Here is an 18,524-nt window from a genome sequence, read left to right on the forward strand (position 1 = left end):
TGGGAGAGTTGCAATGTTAGATAACACTAAGCCAGCCTAGTTTGCAGCAGTTAAATTATAAATTTCAAACTAAACAGAAAAATTTGAAGGCTTCCAACATGTATAGGTGATACATTTTTGGAGATAACAAATGCTGATTACTTAGCCACTGAGGTGGTTCAGTTGGTAAAGACACATGTTCCCATGTTGGAAGACCACAGTGGAGGCTGTAGGTGGAGGAAGAGCCTCGTGTCCATGTGCTGCTCTAACCTCTGAGTACATTTTCTAAAGAGAATGTCATGCTAATTATCTTTTTCTTTTCTTTTGGTCTTTTGGTTTTTCCAGACTGGGGTGTGTGTGTGTGTGTGTGTGTGTGTGTGTGTGTGTGTGTGTGTGTGTAGGTGTAGCCTTGGCTGTCCTAGAACTAGTTCTGTAGCTCAGACTGGCCTTGAACTCACTGAGATTTACCTGAATCATCTCTGTTTTTATCACCACATGTTGTATGCACTTGTTCAATTACAATACTGAGCATCGTAACATACTCTAATAAAATCGATTGATAAAAAAAATCCATTGAGGAGAAAAGGTGGTTATTTTTGCTAGAAATTTCTTAGGTGGATAGAAGAATCTTGTATGAAGAATGTGTTCATGTTAACCTGTACGTTATACAATGTCAAAAATTTGTTTGTTGGCCAGAATTGCCATTTTAACCATCAGGTAACATTTAAGAAGCCTGTAGTTACCACATTTGCCACCAGATGGAGATACAGTGTCACTTTTAGGAATGTTTAAGAACTTAGGTATACTCATATTTTGAAAACAATACTTTGTTGTATCCTTCTCCTCCAAAAAATAATATAGTAAGTTGTATGGCACATTAAATAATTGTTATTCACTTAGTGGCACATGCTAACAACCCTTAAAGTATTAGAAAGCCTTTACCTTTTAGGTGCTGGTTTAAAAACATTTTAGAATCAAAAGAGAAACGGGTTATTCTAAGGAATTTGTGTTTGTGGTCAGGAAACTATTAAGGAAGTCTTTTCCCAAGGAGCTACAGAGTATGGGCCAATATCAAGTGAAAATGTGTAATGAAATGTATGGCATCCATTTGTGAGGTTGGTCTTTTGTTAAGATTTTTTTTTTTAATATTTTTTATTATGATCTCACTCAGTAGGCTAGCCACTCTGAGACTCATGTTTCTCCTGCCTTAGCCTCCTTCATTCTGGACTGTGTGACCATCCATGCTAACCCTGTTCACATGCATATCACAGACAATGAAGTGTAGTAGGAGATTTCGGGAATTAAGTTGTGAGAAGAGCTAGATTTTACTATAAAGGGTTTGTTTTGTCTTTAACTTTACAGTAATGTTAGATCCTAGAACAGCTGTGATGCTCTTGCAGGTCTTATTTGTTATGATTATTACATTTGCTGAGAGAGCTGGTTAGTTTATTCCAAGACTTTCTACTTTGGGGGATTCTTTTATCCTGACTAGAGTTATGGGCTTGTATAGAAAATATGAGAAAAATAGAAGTTACATATCCAGAGAAAAATGAATTCCTCTCCCCAGCAGCCAGTAATTGCCAATAGCTCCTCATCAGGGGTGAGATCTCATCAGCTCCTCCCAAATAAGTGCTAGAATGTTGAGTGACTATCTTGTGCAGCTAACTGTTGTGATTTCCTCAATACAATGACCATGTTATCTCAAGAAAACAGTTCATATATCTTCTTCCCATCTCTGCTGCTTACATTCCTTCTTCTGTCTCTTTCACGATGTTCTCTAAACCTCAGGAGAATCAGTACAGATGTTTCATCAAGAACACTCCTTATTCTCAGCACTTTGGCTAGTTATGGATCTTTACATTAACTGCTGCTCAGTACAAAAAGAAACTTCTCTAACTAAGATTGAGAGTGGCACTAATCTATGGATATAAACACAATTCTTTCTTTCTTTCTTTTTTTTTTTTTTTTTTTTTTTGGTTGGGTATTTTCCTTATTTACATTTCAAATGTTTTCCCTTTTCCAGGTCTCCCCTTTGGAAACACCCCTATCCTATCCTCCCTCCCTCCGTCTCTATGAGGGTGCTCCCCCAACCCACCCTCAGGCCCAAGGGCCTCTTCTCCCATTGATGTCTGACAAGGCCATCTTCTACCACATATGCGGCCAGAGCCCTGTGTACTCTTTGTTTGGTGGTCCAGTCCCATAGAGCTCCAGTGGGTCTGGCCTGTTGACACTGTTGCTCCTTCTGTGGGGCTGCAAGCCCCCTTAGCTCCTTCAGTCTCTTCTCCAACTCCTTCATCCAGGACCCCGAGCTCAGTCCAATGGTTGACTGCAAGCATCCACCTCTGTATTTCTCAGGTTCTGGCAGAGCCTCTCAGGAGACAGCCATATCAGGCTCCCATCAGCAAGCACTTCCCAGCATCCACAATAGCTTCCGGGTTTGACTGCACATGGGATAGATCCCCAGGTGGGGCAGTCTCTGGATGGCCTTTCCTTCAGTCTCTGTTCTACACTTTATCTCTATATTTCCTCCTGTGAGTATTTTGTTCCCACTTCTAAGAAGCACTGATGCATCCACACTTTGGTCTTCCTTCTTCTTGGGTTTAATATGGTCTGTGAATTGAATCTTGGGTATTTCCAACTTTTGGGCTAATATCCACTTATTAGGGGGTACATACTGTGTGTGTTCTTTTGTGACTCAGTTACCTCACTCAGGATGATATTTTCAAGTTCCATCCATTTGCCTGCAAATTTCATGAAGTCATTGTTTTTAATAGCTGAGTATTATTTCATTGTGTAAATGTACCATATTTTCTGTATCCATTCCTCTGTTGAGGGACATCTGGGTTATAAATAAAATTATTTATAAAATAGTTTGGTAATGTATTTAGTTAGTAAAATAACCCCCAGGACCATTCCTAGATTTTGACCAACTTTACAGTACCCACCACGAATTCTCCCATATGGAGCAGTCCTCAAGTTCAGTTAAAAACTAATTGGTTATTCCCATAACCATCATTCCACTATTGTACCCATAGGTATGTCTTGTCTGGCAGGTCAGGTCTACTGCTTTTTTTCCCCAATAAACTTCATAGCTCCTTTTGGCACTCTGAAAGCTAGCCACCTGGGAGGAATTTTTCAGATCAGTTCCATATTGATTTCTCCATGTCATATAACTAAATTTTGTTATGTCTTCAGCACTTGGCTGTGGTGGTCAACCAAGTAGCCTTTGTTGTTGGGGTGGGGGAGGGTCTGGGTTCTCTCTGACTAGTAACTTGTAAAGCTGTATTATAAGTCTGGCACTAGGTTTTCATTTAATAATTTATGTCTTCTTGGTGAAGGATTATTTACCAATGTAGGGTATTATGTTCTAACTTTCCCCTTTTAAACTCATTATTATTATCATTTTTGCATTTTTAAAATTAGCTTACAAAGTAGTGTGCTTCCGTAAGGCTTTTTTCATACATCCTTAGTTTTTATTAACCCACTATTCATTCCTTTCTCTTTTCACTCTCCCACTCCCATCTCTGCATAAGCCTTTTGTTCCCAGTATTCACATCCACATCCCTGTGAGTTCTTTTTCCAAAGACAGACTCAGTTTTCAAAAATGGTGGACTTTGCAAACATATTTGAGGTAGAGAAAAATTTTCAGATAAGCAAAGAGTGGCAATCAAACTTGTCACCACTGGAGGGTATAAATAAATGATGGCTCTTTTCCTCTCCTGTAAACAGCAGTGTCTCCTGTAACCTAGCTGGCCTTGAGCTCACCATGTAGCTTGAGGATGACTTTGTACACCCAGTCCTCCTTGTCCGTTCATTTTCTCTATGTTTGTTTCTTCTCTCTTTCTCTCTCTCTCTCTCTCTCTCTCTCTCTGTCTCTCTGTCTCTGTCTCTGTCTCTGTCTCTCTCTCTCTCTCTCTCTCTCTCTCTCTCTCTCTCTGTCTCTCTGGTATGTATTTGTATTCACACAATAGTATGTATATGGAGGTCAGAGGATAGCTATTTTTTATTGGATATTTTATTTAAATTTCAGATGTTATCCTCTTACCCCTCCCCCCCCCAGGAATCCCCCTATCCTATCCCCCCTTCTCCTGCTTCTATGAGGATGTGCCTCCACCTACTCCTACCTCCCCACCCTCGAATTCCCCCATACTTGGTGTCTAACCTTCATGAGATCAAGGATCTCCTCTCCCACCTATGCCTGACAGTTCCATCCTCCCTACATATACAGCTGGGGCCATGGGTCCTTCCCTGTGTGCTCCCAGGCTGGTGGTTTAGACCCTGGGAGCTCTGGTTGGTTGGTATTGTTGCTCTCCTAATGGAGCCGCAAACCCTTTCAGCTACTTCAGTCATCTCTCTCACTCCTTCATTGGGAACCTCATGATCAGTTCAATGGTTAGCTGTGAGCATCTGCCTCTGTATATGTCAGGCTCTGACAGACCTCTAAGGAGACAGCTGTATCAGGCTCCTGTCAGCATGCACTTCCTGACATCCATATCAGCGTCTACCTTTGGTGATTGCACATGGGATGGATACCCAGGTGGAATGGTCTCCAGATGGCCCCTCGTTCAATTTCTGTCCTACACTTTGTCTCCCTATTTGCTCCCTTAAGTATTTTGTTACTCCTTCTAAGAAGGACGGAAGCACTCACACTTGGTCTTTTTTCTTCATGAGCTTCATGTGGTCTGTGAGTTGAATCTTGGGTATTTCAAGCTTCTAGGCTAATATCCAATTATCAGTGAGTGAATACCATGTGTGTTTTTTTGTGATTGGGTTACCTCACTCAGGATGATATTTTCTAGTTCCATCCATTTGCCTAAGAATTTCATGAATATATCATCATGAAAAGTGATTTTAATTCTGAATCCTGCTTTTCCGGTGTGATGTGGTGTCCAGGGCTTGCTATGGTGGGAGAACTGGGTTCTGATGATGCCAGGTAACTTTGGTTACTGTTACTTATGTTCTTGGGCTTGCCTTTCACCATCTGGTTAACTCTAGTGCTACTGCACTCACTGTCTCTGACTGGAGGCTGTCTTTCCAGTTACCTTGCTTGTGTCAGAACTCCTCAGAGTCCAGATGTCTTGTGATCCTATGATCCTGAGCTCCTGGGTGGAAGAGCTCCTGGGACTCAGGCCGCCTCTGGGATCCTGAAATCCTGCTGCTCTCAGTGCAGTGGTTCCTTTGATGCTCTGGGTGCACTAGTTCCTCTAGGATGGCTCAGGATATGGTGTCTTCACGGGAGCAGACCAGCGAGGTATTTGCCCCAGCCAAAAGGCAAAGGATAGCTTCATAGAGTAGATTCTCTCCTTTTACCTTTGTATCAGTTTTGGATATTGAACTTGGATCATCAGGCTTGTATTATCAGCAAGCACCTTTACCCACTGAGTCATCTCAAGTAGCCCAGGCTTCCCTGACCTGGAAATTAACTATGAACTGTCTGTCAGAACTAAGCGTCACCCCATCAGAACGGACAGGATCCAGTCCTTTTTCCCCTATAGTAATTGCCACAGAAAGACTAGGATTCTAGATGATGATACCTCATCCTCCCATGTCTGTGCCCTGTGTAGACATGGGACAATTCCATCTAATTTCTATTCCCTCAGTTCTCTATTGTGTTTTAATTTTCTGCATAAGAGTTAGAATACTTAGCAGTGTCTCAAAATATTGAGAATGATTTGTCTTCATGTAGAATCATGAGGTTAGGAAATTTTTGCTTTTATCACTGCTGTTCTCAGATTGACTAGCATCACTTTTCTAAAAAATGCCTGAAGAATGGCTATTCAATAATTGGTATTAGAAAAAAAGTTGCCTCACACAAGGCATAGAAGTGAATCCCAGCTGGAATGGGCCACTAAGTTTAACAACTTACAGAAGTCTGTTTTTTAGTACTTTGTGTTTTAAGAAAAATTCATTTGACTTATAGATAGTAATTAAAAATATAGTATGTTTTATGCTAACCAGATTGTTGATTTGTTGAAAGACTTCATAAGTTGTAGTCTTGTGATTGTTATCTATATTCTATGAGATTACTTCTGATTGTTATCTATATTCTATGAGATTACTTCATTGTTTCAACTTAAATGATACAGTTGTCCTCATGCTGTACTTCCCTAGTGGGCTAAGTCCTCAAATTTTGTGTATAATGTAACAAGATGGTAATTAGTACCATACCTGTTCCCCTACTCTGTATCTTTCTGATTATCCTGAAATGGAGCTTCATAAACAAGTATGCTGATCCTGTCACCAGTGATTAGGTCAGCACAGTATTGCTGTTGATGCTGTTTATATGGCATGTGTTCTTACTTATGCTTTCTCCCTTTTCTCTGTAGTTCTGGACATGGCAAGACATGTGCCACTCTATCGGGCTCTGCTAGAATTGCTCCGGGCCATTGCTTCTTGTACATCTATGGTGCCACTGTTGTTGCCCCTTTCTACAGAGAATGGTGAAGAAGAGGAAGAAGAACAATCAGAATGTCAAACTTCTGTTGGTACATTATTAGCCAAAATGAAGACCTGTGTTGATACCTACACCAATCGCCTAAGGTACAGCACCATGTTTGTTCCTCCTGACCTTGCCTATAAACATTTAAAAAATAGTTCTGTTTATAGTTTTTTAGCTTTTCTTCTTCATTGACACATACTATTTAAACATACACATAAACATACTAGTACACACAAGCAGTATATTAACATAAAGGAAATGTATCCATTTATATCTTATACCTATGCACCTTTATCATAAAGCTTATCAGACCTCTCCTTGAGTGATATTATAGGTGATGTGTATTACTAAATGTACCACAGTATATTCATTGTCCAAAGATGTTAATTTCCCTCAGCACCAATGTCAGAGACACCTTTAAGTGCCAATAAATACACTCTAATGACACTATTCTTATTTCTAATTCCATATTAAAAATGCTGGATTTTACTTTGCTAATACAGATTTGAAGGTTATAGAAACCTGTATGGGTAAAATCTTAGTGTCCAATATGTGTGTTTGTGTGTATATATATATATATCATTTATGATTTATGCTATAACCTTTCTTAGAAATCAGAAGATCAATCATGGTTTGTTGGAGTTACAGTGAAGCTAATTGCTTATGGAACAGAATTATTTTTAATTCACTTTCGGTCAAAGTTTAAGCTTAGAGATGATAAGTTCTATTTTGAAAAACTGTATAATCTAGAAAACCCTTCTTTCCTTTTTATGAAGTCAGTTTTCCTTACAGATGGCCTGGTTCTGGTTTTAAAAGCACTTATAACATTGATGCAAGTACTAACTATATTTCTTTTGTACTTAGTTGTTTTGCAGGAGTCTCCAATTTAGATGTTACCAGTTTAAATAATGCCACTGAGTTGTTGCCAAATGAATAGTTTAAGAACCTTTTAAATATTCCTGTGTTGGCTGAATGTGCTAACTCTCTGCCAGGGCAGATACAAATAGCTATAGGTTCAATCAGGAGTGATGACATGTGTGTATTGCTACTTGTGAGACCAAAGTACAAAGATGACTTGTAGCAAACCAGTCACCTTGGGCAACAAAGAGAGACTTTTTTGTTTCTGTTTTTGTTGTTTTTATTAAAGATGAAGGTTCATGCTACTCATGTCGTTTGGAAATTAAGTTGCAAAGGTTTGTCTTTGCTGCTAATTTTCTGTTGTATAGAAGACAATAATGTTGTGTTTGTTACTTTCTTTTCTGTTCTGTTCTGTTCTCCCCTCTATTTCCAGTCTTTGACTGGGGTCTAGGAAGACAGTATAGTTCTGTTAAAATAGTGCGTGTTGCCACCATTGAACCCAAAACATTAAATTGTCAAGTTTAAGTAGCGTCTTTAATTGAGCATCTTGTCCCCTGCACTGTACTTAGTGTCTCTTATTTCTGTACTCTAAATTTGTAGTTTTTGACTATATCTCTGTTACATACCACAATAGGGACCTGCCTTGTGTTTCTATACCTTATTTTATATTTGTGATAGGTATACTTGCTTATAACTAAACAGTAAAAATAAAATCTGAACTAGGTGTGGTGGTACTACATGCTTTTATTCCCAACACTCTAGAATGGGAGGCAGGTCGATCTCTTTGTGTTCAAAATATTCAAAAGTATCTTTCTTTAAACTGCATTTATTCTTATTCTGTAATAACCCTGGTGGATCCTGTAAAGTACCTATGACAAGGAGTTCTGAGATATTTAGAAATAAGTTTTTTGCAGTGAATGGTAGTTAGGTATACTTTTGTTTATTTTTGCTTTTCTTAATCCTTCTCATACAACAAATTTTATAATTATTTGAATGAATTTTCGACTTTTTGTGAAATGTATTATTTTTTTAGGAAACATTAATTTCAGATATAGAATAACTGCTTTTCTTTTCAGTTAATTATCTGGAAAAGTGACTCAACTAGAAAACACTGCAGATCTGCCTCATATAATAACAAAGTGTACATGTGAAACCATGGTGACGGTTCAAAGAACTTGTTTCATTTGTTTATGCCATGACTGGTTTTTGTAACTCTCCTTTACTGGGCTGTTTGTGTTAAGATGTGTTAATGATGCTTGGTTGAGATCCCAGTAGTTTCTGTGGGGAAGGGTGTCTGGTTAGAGAAGGCAGACAAGGATAAGTGTTGTTCCATCCCTCCTTTTCATTCAAGATTGAACACAAAGTTCAGTTTCACACAAAGAGAAAAATCTATTCTTCTTTAGTCTGCCAAAGGTTAAGACTTAAAAAACTGCCTGCCTTTCTTTTTTCAAAATCTGTATTTTTTTTTCTTTGTACCAAGCATATACAAAAGACTTAGGTCATTTTAAAAGAAATTGTCTGCGTTCTGAGGATTTCTGCTCTAAAAGTAGTCATTGAACATAATGATCTTCATTTAAGTTGTATATTTTGTATGTGATACTTGGAATTTTTAATTTTCATTTGGGGAATGAGAGAAGGTGAAATAATTGAGAAGCTTCCTCTTAGCTTGTTGGAATAGCCTAATTGAGGTTATCCTATTTGAATACCAATGCCTAAGCTTAATTTCAATATGTTAGAGAATATGGGAGATAAAACTAAAGAGAAGTCAAGGATGGCTACATGATGAAGGGTCACAGATCACTCACCTTTAAAAGTAGTGATGAGGGCTGGCAAGGTGATTCCATCAAGTAAAGGCACTTGTTGATGAGTCTACTGACGTGAGTTTGATTCCTAGGATGACCCACATGGTGGAAGGAGAGAACCAACCCATGCAGGTTGTCCTCTGCCCTCCATATACATACGAAGGCACATGCATGCCCTCCTCAAATAAAATGTAATCAAAAAATTTCCATAGTGATCTAATGTGATTTGTGTTTATTTATAATCATCTATTTATGATGATTTCCAAATGTAGTTGAATGGTTGGACTGGGAGGTAGGATAAGGCCATGAAAGAACTGTCCTTCTCAGCACTGTGTCCTGGGAATTGTAACTGATAGATCTGTTGTTCTGTAGCATTCTTGCTGTTACATTATGGGCTTGATACAGAATTAGTTCTTCAGTAGAAATATGTTTCATGTTCAAGACATTTGACTTAAAAAACAATCATGGGGCTGGAGAGGTGGCTCAGCAGTTAAGAGTACTTGATACTCTGACGAAGAATACAGGTTCAGTTCCCACCACCCACATGAAGGCTCACAAAAATATGTAGCTGCAGTCGCTGGGAATTGGATGCCCTTTTCTGACGTACACAGGTATACATGTGGCATACATACATGCATTCAAACAAAAAAAAATACATAAAATAGCAAGTTTGCTAGAGGTCCTCCTCAGCAGCATGCAAAATGCCATGGAAACTAATGATCCCAGGTAAGGGATCCTACTGCTTCATCAGAAGACTCTAGGCCTGATAAGGCCCAGTCATTGGAGTATTAAAGTCTGTGAGTATACAGGAGTCAGGAATGAAAACATTAGAATGTACATTCATGTTAAGGTGGTAAGTGTAGTAACAGTTTTCTTAACTACTGAGCCATCTCTCTAGCCACACGTTCTCATTGTTTTTAAAAATAAAAAAACAGGAAAGAATAAGATTCATATCTACCAGCAGAGGTTTGTTTAAAGTAAAGTATGTCCATGGATATAAAACAGTGGGAATTAATAAAGTAGATCTGAATTTTTTTTATAAATATAAAAACTCTGAAACATCAGTTGGTTTTTGAAATGTTGAAGTACTGTTTCATATAGTAAATAAAGTATGGTATAATTGTTTATTTTTAATAAGTTCTCAGTTGTTGAATGAATTTCATCTTTTTTTTCTGTTGGTATGGTTTTGTAAACTCTAATGCCAGGCTAAGATTCTTTTAACCCGAATCATAAACAAATCATGTGCAGTAAAGCCTTCATCCTATCTGTAATCCCTGGTATCCCTTGGCATAATTTTTTATTGTTGTATTTTGACTCTTCTGAAGATGATTACTAAAAAGTGAGAAAACACAAATGGCTAATATGTCTTTACAAGTGTTCATCTTTCTTAGCTAACATGGAAATGCAAATAACTTTTGAGATGCCATCCTACTGCTGTTAAAATAGTGTCCCTACTTTAAAATAGGTGGTAGCACGTGCCTTTAGTCCCAGCACTTGTAGGCAGAGGCAGGCGGATCTCTTAGAGTTCAAGGTGAGCCTGGTTTACAGAGTGAGTTTCAGGACTTCCAAGGCTACATAGAAAAACCCTGTCTGTACAAAAAAAGAAAAAGAAAGACAACAAGTTCTAGTGAAGATGTGGAGACAGAAGAACCCTTATCCACTCCTGATGAAAGTCAAAGTGATTACATTATTTTGGGAATCCAAATGGAGATTTTCTTTTCTTTAAGGATTTATTTATTTATTTATTTATTTATTTATTTATTTATTTTATGCATATGACTATACCACCATTGCTCTTTTCAGACACACCAGAAGAGGGCACTAGACCCCATTACAGATGGTTGTGAGCCACCATGTGGTTGCTGGGAATTGAACTCAGAACCTCTGGAAGAGCAGTTAGTGCTTATAACCACTGAGCCATCTCTGCAGCCCCATATGGAGATTCTTACAGTAGAACTACCATATCGCCCAGCTGTGCTCCCCCAGGGCATACACCTCAGGGACTCTGTCCTCCTACAGAGGTGTTTGCACATGTATGTGTGTTGCTGCATTATACATAGTAGCTGGGAAATTGAGCCAGCTAAATAAATGGATAATGAAAAGGTAGTGTATATATATGCACAATGGAATTCAATTCAGCTCTAAAGCAAAGCAAAGCTGTGACGTTTGCAGGAAAATAGATGTAGAAGCATTTTACAAATAGAAGCTAAAAAGAATAAAGACAAGAGAAGGCAAGCTGTCCATTAATTAGCTGCCTTGTTCTGTTTCCATTTCCTTCCTCTATGCTCAACTGCAAGTAGAGAAAGTTAACAATAACACGAACTTTGATTGCATTTTAAATGCAGCTACAGTTTAGAATTGTTTTGTGCTTCTGTTCAGTACCTTAAGAGTTGTATAATTTGGCTTGAATTTTAAAAGACATACTACTTACCCTTTTGAATTTTGCTCCTTATTCATAGTGGTTCCCAAGGTCCTGGCTTTGCCTACTGTCCAGCTTGGTCTTTCTTGTTGTTCCAGAGCTGTTTTTATTTCAGAGTACATCCACAATAGGGGTTAATATAATTTGCAAAAATTAGGGAATGGCTCTTTAATATTTCAGAGGGAAACTTTGGGAGCAAGCCAATGAGTTTATTGGGTTTACTGACAGAACATGGATGAGGTAATCTTTAAGGAGTAAGGGTGATGCCAAAACAAAGCATCACACCATAATGAATAACAACCTCCTAGAAACCACATTATGAAATCTCCCTAAAAGTTAACGTTGCACTTCCTATATAGTCTTGCATCTCCCAGGATTTCTTACAACTGGGGGTTTGGAGAACCAGAGGGAATAATGGCTGTATTACTGTATATGGGTCCTGTTGCTCTCCTCTTTATCTCTCCTTCTATTGGAGAATGTCAATAACTCCATTACTAACACTGTAGACCCAGCTACTTCTATACTACTCTGCTCAGTTACTTGACATGGCTACTGGGTTATTGGCAGTATTCCTCAGGTGTGGGGGTAGGGAGAGTAGTGCGGCAATAGTGCATTCCAAATATCTACTCCCACTAACAGAATTTTTTGTACAAGTTTTTTTTTAAGAGTTTAAGTAGAGAAATTAGAAGTCTCCTAAGATGAGAGAGAGAGGGAGAGGGAGAGGGAGAGAGATCAGAAATAGCAAAGATTTACATCAGGTCTGAGTGGTCATGTAAAATCTGAGATTACATATTTATTGCTACACAAGTGTAGGGCCTCTGTACTGAGTTTCATACTGATCAAAAGGGATCAGAACATGATTTTTGTGAACATGAATTTCCATAATTGTTCATTGATGCTTTTCTTTTTGTCCTGCCAATTTAAATTAATTTTGGTTAGTGTTACATGTCTGCTTCTGTCTCATGCTTATTAGCTTCTTGAGAACACACCAGGCTTCCTTCCTGGGGGTAAGTTCTAGTATAGCATTGCATGTGTCACATAATACAAGTAGTAACTATTGGTGTGACCTTAAAGACAGTCTTACATGTAGCCCTGACCCACATGGAACTTGCCATTAAACCAAACTGACTTTGGGATTAAAGGCATTTGACACTATGCTCAGATCAGCCTTAATTTCTTATATAAGATTTACAGTTTTAAAATTGCTTAAAGTGGCCTACATATGTAATCCCAGCACTTATGAGACAGGGGCAGGATTATCATAGAAGTTCTGAGGGAGGTAAGGCTACAGAATGAGACACTGTCTCATAAGCAAGCAAAATTTAAATATTATCACTTAGATATCTGTTGTTTTATCTCATATTTGTTTTGTCTATTAGTAAAATATACTTGAATGAACCTGTGAATGATTAAATCAATAGTTAATTAATCAATATTAGTGTTTGGGAATGGTGTAGGATAGTCTTCTACATGTTGAGTTCCAGGACTGCCTGGGCTTTGTATTTGTAGGAAGATTCTCCTTTTTTTTTTCTTTCTCCCTTTTAAAGTAACAAAGCTAGGATTTAGTTAGCATCTCTTAGTTACCACGAGGTATAAAAATAATACTAGAAAATAGTATAAATGAGGAAAGGTAAGGTAAATGGCCCCGTCTAGATGTGTCTATATTTGTGCACCACCAAACCAAGTAATTTATAGGTCATTTGGTTTCAGACTTATATAATGGCTAGGTTTGAGCTGTAACAGGCCCTTCAATGATTATGTCGTCAAATTGAAACCCATTACTTATTAACTGATTAAACTTAGAATTTGGGCTAGCAAGATGGTTTAGTGGTTAAAAACACTGGCTGCTTTTCCATTTTAACTTAAAAATCATTGCCTTAGTATTTCTACTTCAGTAATAAGCATTTATGTAAAATGCTTGTTTTATTTTTTTTAATCAAATTGATTTACATTAGTTCTTTTGTCTCTGACAAAATAGAAGCTGGAGAGATGGCTTAGTCCTTAAGAACATTGGCTGCAAAATAAAATCAATGTACAAAATAATGGGTTATGCTGTATTTGAAGCAGTTTTAGTATTGAATTTGAATCTATTGCTTTTAATTGCTAACACATTTCTAGGCACATCACAGTGACTTGTAAGTAGGCACAGTAAGTAACTTGTTTCTTTGAGGTTGTCAGAGCTGCCGAGAGCTCTGTGGAACTCAGCTAGCCATGCTTTGTGAACAAGGAGTAAAGGCCGTGTAAGTTGTGCCTGGAGTGCTCCAGTCATAGTTGTACACTCCTAAGACTTCCACCAGTGTACTCACTAAATTAGACTTAGCCTCCAAAGACCTGTTATGTTTGTCATCAATTCAGAATGGTAGGAGTAGGATGCACTGTGTTTTGGGCCAGATATTTATAGTATATAAAAATAATTTAAAGGTACATACTGAATTTAAAATTACCTTTGTAGTTTAAAAAAAAAAAAAAAGATCTATAACATCTGAAGAGAAAACTTAAGAATTAATTTGTAGAACATCTCCTGGGCCAGTACAATGACTCCATGTATGTGACTTCACTCACCCTTACATCATATGCACAAACTTATTCGATAAATAAGATAAAAATCTCAAAAGCTTGTATCTGTTGATAATCTTTGGCAGCACATAAAATAATGTTGATTTTATAGTTTTTCTGTTATTTTCTGTTATACTCATTCATTCATTTTCATTCCCTAAAGACTTTATAATTTAGAACTACATAGGTCACTAAAAGGCAACATATTTCAATAGATTTGCATTCTAGTTGTATCATAATTAGTAGAATACCAAACCATATTTTTAAAACTTAATATTTCAGGGCTGGAGAGCTAACTCAGTAGTTAAGAACATTTATTGCACTGGGTGGTGGTGGCTCACACCTTTAGTCCCAACACTCAGAATGCAGTGACAGGTAAATCTCTCAGAGGCCACCCTGTTCTATATGGTGAGTTCTAGGACAGCCTGAGTTATACAGAAAAACCTTGTCTCAAAAAAAAAAAAATAGATAGATAGATAGATAGATAGATAGATAGATGGAAAACAGATGGATGGATGGATGGATGGATGGATGGATGGATGGATGGATGAACATTTATTGCTCTTGCAGAACACCAAAATTCAGTTCCTAGCACACACATGGCACCTCACAGCTATCTGTAACTCCAGTTCTGGTCAATTTGACACCCTCCTTTGGCCTCTGTGGGCACCAGGCATAACTATGTTCCGCACACATATACACGAAGTAGTCATAAAACAAATGAAGAGGTATAAAAGAAGAGCTGGATGGATGATATTTTGGTACTTGGGAGGCTGAGTTAGGAGGTTTGTAAGTTCAAAGTCAACCTAAGCAACACAGTGATGCATTCTGCTACCTTATCATCACTTCTCAAAAAAGAAGATACACTGTCCCTTTACTTTAATAAAAAGAACTTGTAGGGTGGATGGTCTGATACATGGTGCTTCTGTGTACATGTTATTTCCACTTGAATGAAAGCATAATTGTCTAGTGTAAAGATTCATTCTGTTACCTATACAATGTCTATACTGTGAAGATATCTTGGATCCCTTTGTTTTGAATGAGAACCTTTCATCACTTGTTCAGAGGCAGGAGCAACTGAATTGTTTTATATAGATAAAAACAGACACTATTGTATTCTGATAGCCAAACAATAATTCTGCAGCATTCAGGATTTCATGGCTTCACCAAAAATCTGAGAGATAGACTTACTGCTATTCAAAATTTGGCTTAATTGCTATAAGAACAGAACACAAGTGACATTCAGTGTAAGATGTTCTGAATGTAACTTGTCTTTGGCAGTCCTCAAATAAGCATTCCTAATTTCCACTTTTCTTAGCAGTCTCACAGGATCTTCCTAGTGAAGGAAAAAAAAAAAAAAAAACATCACACTTGAACAAAATTTTGTTAAAAGTACCCCACTTCCTTTAAAAAAAAAAAAAAAAAATCAATTATTTGACCTATTCTCTGAAAAAGAAAAAATCTGATTCTCTTATTTTAAGCTCCCCTGACATTGACCTTGTAAGAGTTCAAAGCTTTTCCATTCCCTACCTTCTACTGAGTTAGCTTTCTATTAAGAAAACTGTCCTACTTGCTCTTCTTGAACCTGTGCCTCTTATGCATACAACATGAAAGTCCTGATCCCTTAATCTAAAAGCATTTGACAAAGCCACATCTTTAGACAGTCCTTTTAAAATGACTTTAAGCAGGTTCATTTGTTCTCTTTAAACATGGTGTCACTATGTAGCCCTCACTGGCCTGGAACTTACTGTGTAGACCAAGCTGGCCTGGAACTCACAGAGATCTACCTGGCTCTGACAGCCTTTTCAGTTAGTGTTATAAGCAATAAAGCTTCTGTTCGTCTCCCTGCCCTCCCAACTCCAGCTGAGGACTAAACCCCGAGCCCTTGCCTCCATGAGCTAAATCGAGAACCCTAGTATTTCTTTTTGGTTAAGTTAGGTTGTCCCCTGGTAAGCTGGTGAAGTGTGACTTGTGGCACCTCCATTTGGCAGTTACTGTATCTGGTGATTTTCAGGACTTACCTACTATTTTGAAGCTAAAGTGACTGTAACTTAGTGTAGAGAGAAGCAAGGCTCCTTGTGCCTGTGCTTTAGGTGCCTCCAAGTGGTGCTCATGCAGTCTTCCCACGGCGGGGAAGCTGATCCCTCCCCCACAGTAATTTAAAATCATTAAAAATTAAGCTGGCACTTTAAATTAGAGAGAGTTTAAGTAAAACTAAAAAAAGAAGTATTGTTAAAACTTAGATTTTAGCTGGGCAGTGGTGGTGCACGCCTTTAATCCCAACACTTGGGAGGCAGAGGCAGGTGGATTTCTGAGTTTGAGGCCAGCCTGGTCTACAGAGTGAGAGAAGCCCTGTCTAGAAAAACAAAACAAAACAAAAAAAAACCCTAGATTTTAAATTAATCATGGGACATATCTGACAAAGGTACTTTCCTCACTTGTAGACATGTTTTACCAATTACTTTGATGCTTTCTGGAGACATTGGAAGCCAACAATTCTGAAGTAATTTTCTTTGAATCTTATTTACAACCCCTCCCCCTTATTTACTTTTAATCTCAATTTGCTTTAAACTATAATTGTTGGCAGAGGGCTCTACATTTAGGAAAGGAGTACAGTGTAGTAATTGTTTCATGGATAATGTAGGTACTAGTTTCCAGTAGTTCTGCACCTTTCAGGCAACTTCTTCACATGGTTGTGCTTTTTAAATGCTTATTTCAACTATTTCAGCTTTTGGCTTTAGGAGATTAAACAAAGTTTTCCATTTTGCACTATCCAGAAACTAGCAGTTTAAAGTTCTGTTTCCTTTCTGAATTACAAAGCCACATAATTGAGATAGTGTATTCAGAGTAGGAAGTGCCCTAATTTTGGCAGCAGTAGTAGTAAAGGCCATTAGTATAACAGTGTTGAGGTCTGGGGTTTTTTAATCTATATAACATTTTTGTTTATTTTGTGTTTGTCTGTGGATGTGCATGTGCCATGGTAAACATGGCATTCAGATGATGATCTGCTAGAGGAAGTCAATTCTTTCCTTCCACAGTGTGAATCGCCACTGTGCAGCTCAGATTAGCAGGCACAAGCCAGTTCCTTTACCAACCAAGCAGTCTTACTGGCCCCAGAAGTCTTTGTTTTGTTTTGTTTCTGTTTTTTAAAATCTTTTTGTTTTGAGACAGATTTGTCCATTTTGCTCACATCCTAGTTGAGATTTTCTCCACGGAGCCAAACCTTCCTCTATTAGCTATTTACTTGGAATTCACAGCGTAGAGGCAAATGTGTACAGAGAATTTTTTGTAATAGTAGAAACTTCAGTTGCTTCCTCATATTTCTTCAGGGCAGTGATCACAACCAGATTCAACGTATGCACAAAGCAGCGGATGCCATGGTAGCGGCCGTCGCTGATTGCTCTTACCATGTGGGATCCATTGTCAGTCTCAGAGACCTACTTCCAGCTAGGTGCCTTGAACTCAAATAGCTTTTCACACAGACTTCAGGATGTGAGCTAAGGTATGGCCTTTTTTCGTGAGCTGGGCCTACATATGGGTTGACAGTAACCTGCAACTTGTATAGAACAACAAGGGACTTATGTCAGACAGTGAGTGGTTGTGACCACTGATAGGCAGTTAGCACTTATCTTCCTCTGTTTAAAAATCCTATCATCATTTGGAGGTTTTTTTTTGTTTTTGTTTTTTTTAATGTAAGTTTTTGACAAAGCAACTATCTAAGTAAAAAGTCTTGGATAACCTGTGTAAAAGTCTAAAATACACCTTTGTGATGATTCTATCATTATCGTCAATGTGAAATAATTGTCTTTATGAACTTGATGTAAATTTTCTTAAATTTCTAGATTCTTGAACTGCTTTTAAAGTTGGTTCTAAAAAACATAAAACTAACTATCCTGCTAATACTCTTATAATAGCCTATCAGTAATTGTCTTTTAAAAATTGCAATTAAGTAATCAGTATTTATACTCAGGAGTAGTAATTAAAAATTAGTGATTTTCCCAATATAACTTCCGTGTCAGGCTGGTAAATACAATAAAGCACTTTAATGTAGTTCATACTCCACACTGAAGGTTGTTTTTTCAAAAAAAAAAAATATATACATTTCTGCAGGGGACAAATGAGCTTTACTTTCACATCTTTCTTCATAGCTTAGTGAAATACATTAGCCTGAAATCTTGTCTAAGTGTAATAGATCAGCTGCTTAAGGCTTAAGTATCATCTATATTTTTTTTCAAGCTACAGACAAATGTTTTTTTTTTTCAAATAACTTTCCACTTCCTGATTATTTTCCAGTGTCCTAGCAGTTTACTAATTTAAGCTTAATGATAATCACTTACAATTGGGAAGGGAAGAGCCTTGTAAACGAAGGGGTAGTTATTGTAAAGAACCTTTCTACTGTTCTTGACCCTTAGCATTTAAAGTTGGTTACAGCTTTAGATAGCTACAGTTCACAAAGTTCACAACCTATTTG

General features: G+C 37.7%; 1 protein-coding gene across 12 annotated transcripts in view; it reads left to right on the forward strand.

Annotated features, from left to right (window-relative positions):
* Positions 1 to 18,524, forward strand: part of Birc6 (baculoviral IAP repeat containing 6) — a 174,909-nt gene that overhangs the window by 140,855 nt on the left and 15,530 nt on the right. For 11 of the 12 annotated variants that reach the window (XM_076942275.1, XM_076942278.1, XM_076942279.1 and 8 more), the window contains one exon: positions 6,306 to 6,519. In XM_076942275.1, the coding sequence (XP_076798390.1) occupies positions 6,306 to 6,519 (214 nt within the window). Of the gene's footprint in view, positions 1 to 6,305; positions 6,520 to 17,382; positions 17,556 to 18,524 lie in introns of all 12 variants that reach the window. The other variant, XR_013113309.1, reaches the window with a different exon arrangement.

Source organism: Arvicanthis niloticus, chromosome 11 (genome assembly GCF_011762505.2).
Source record: "Arvicanthis niloticus isolate mArvNil1 chromosome 11, mArvNil1.pat.X, whole genome shotgun sequence".
In the NCBI taxonomy this organism is placed as follows: Eukaryota; Metazoa; Chordata; class Mammalia; order Rodentia; family Muridae; genus Arvicanthis; species Arvicanthis niloticus.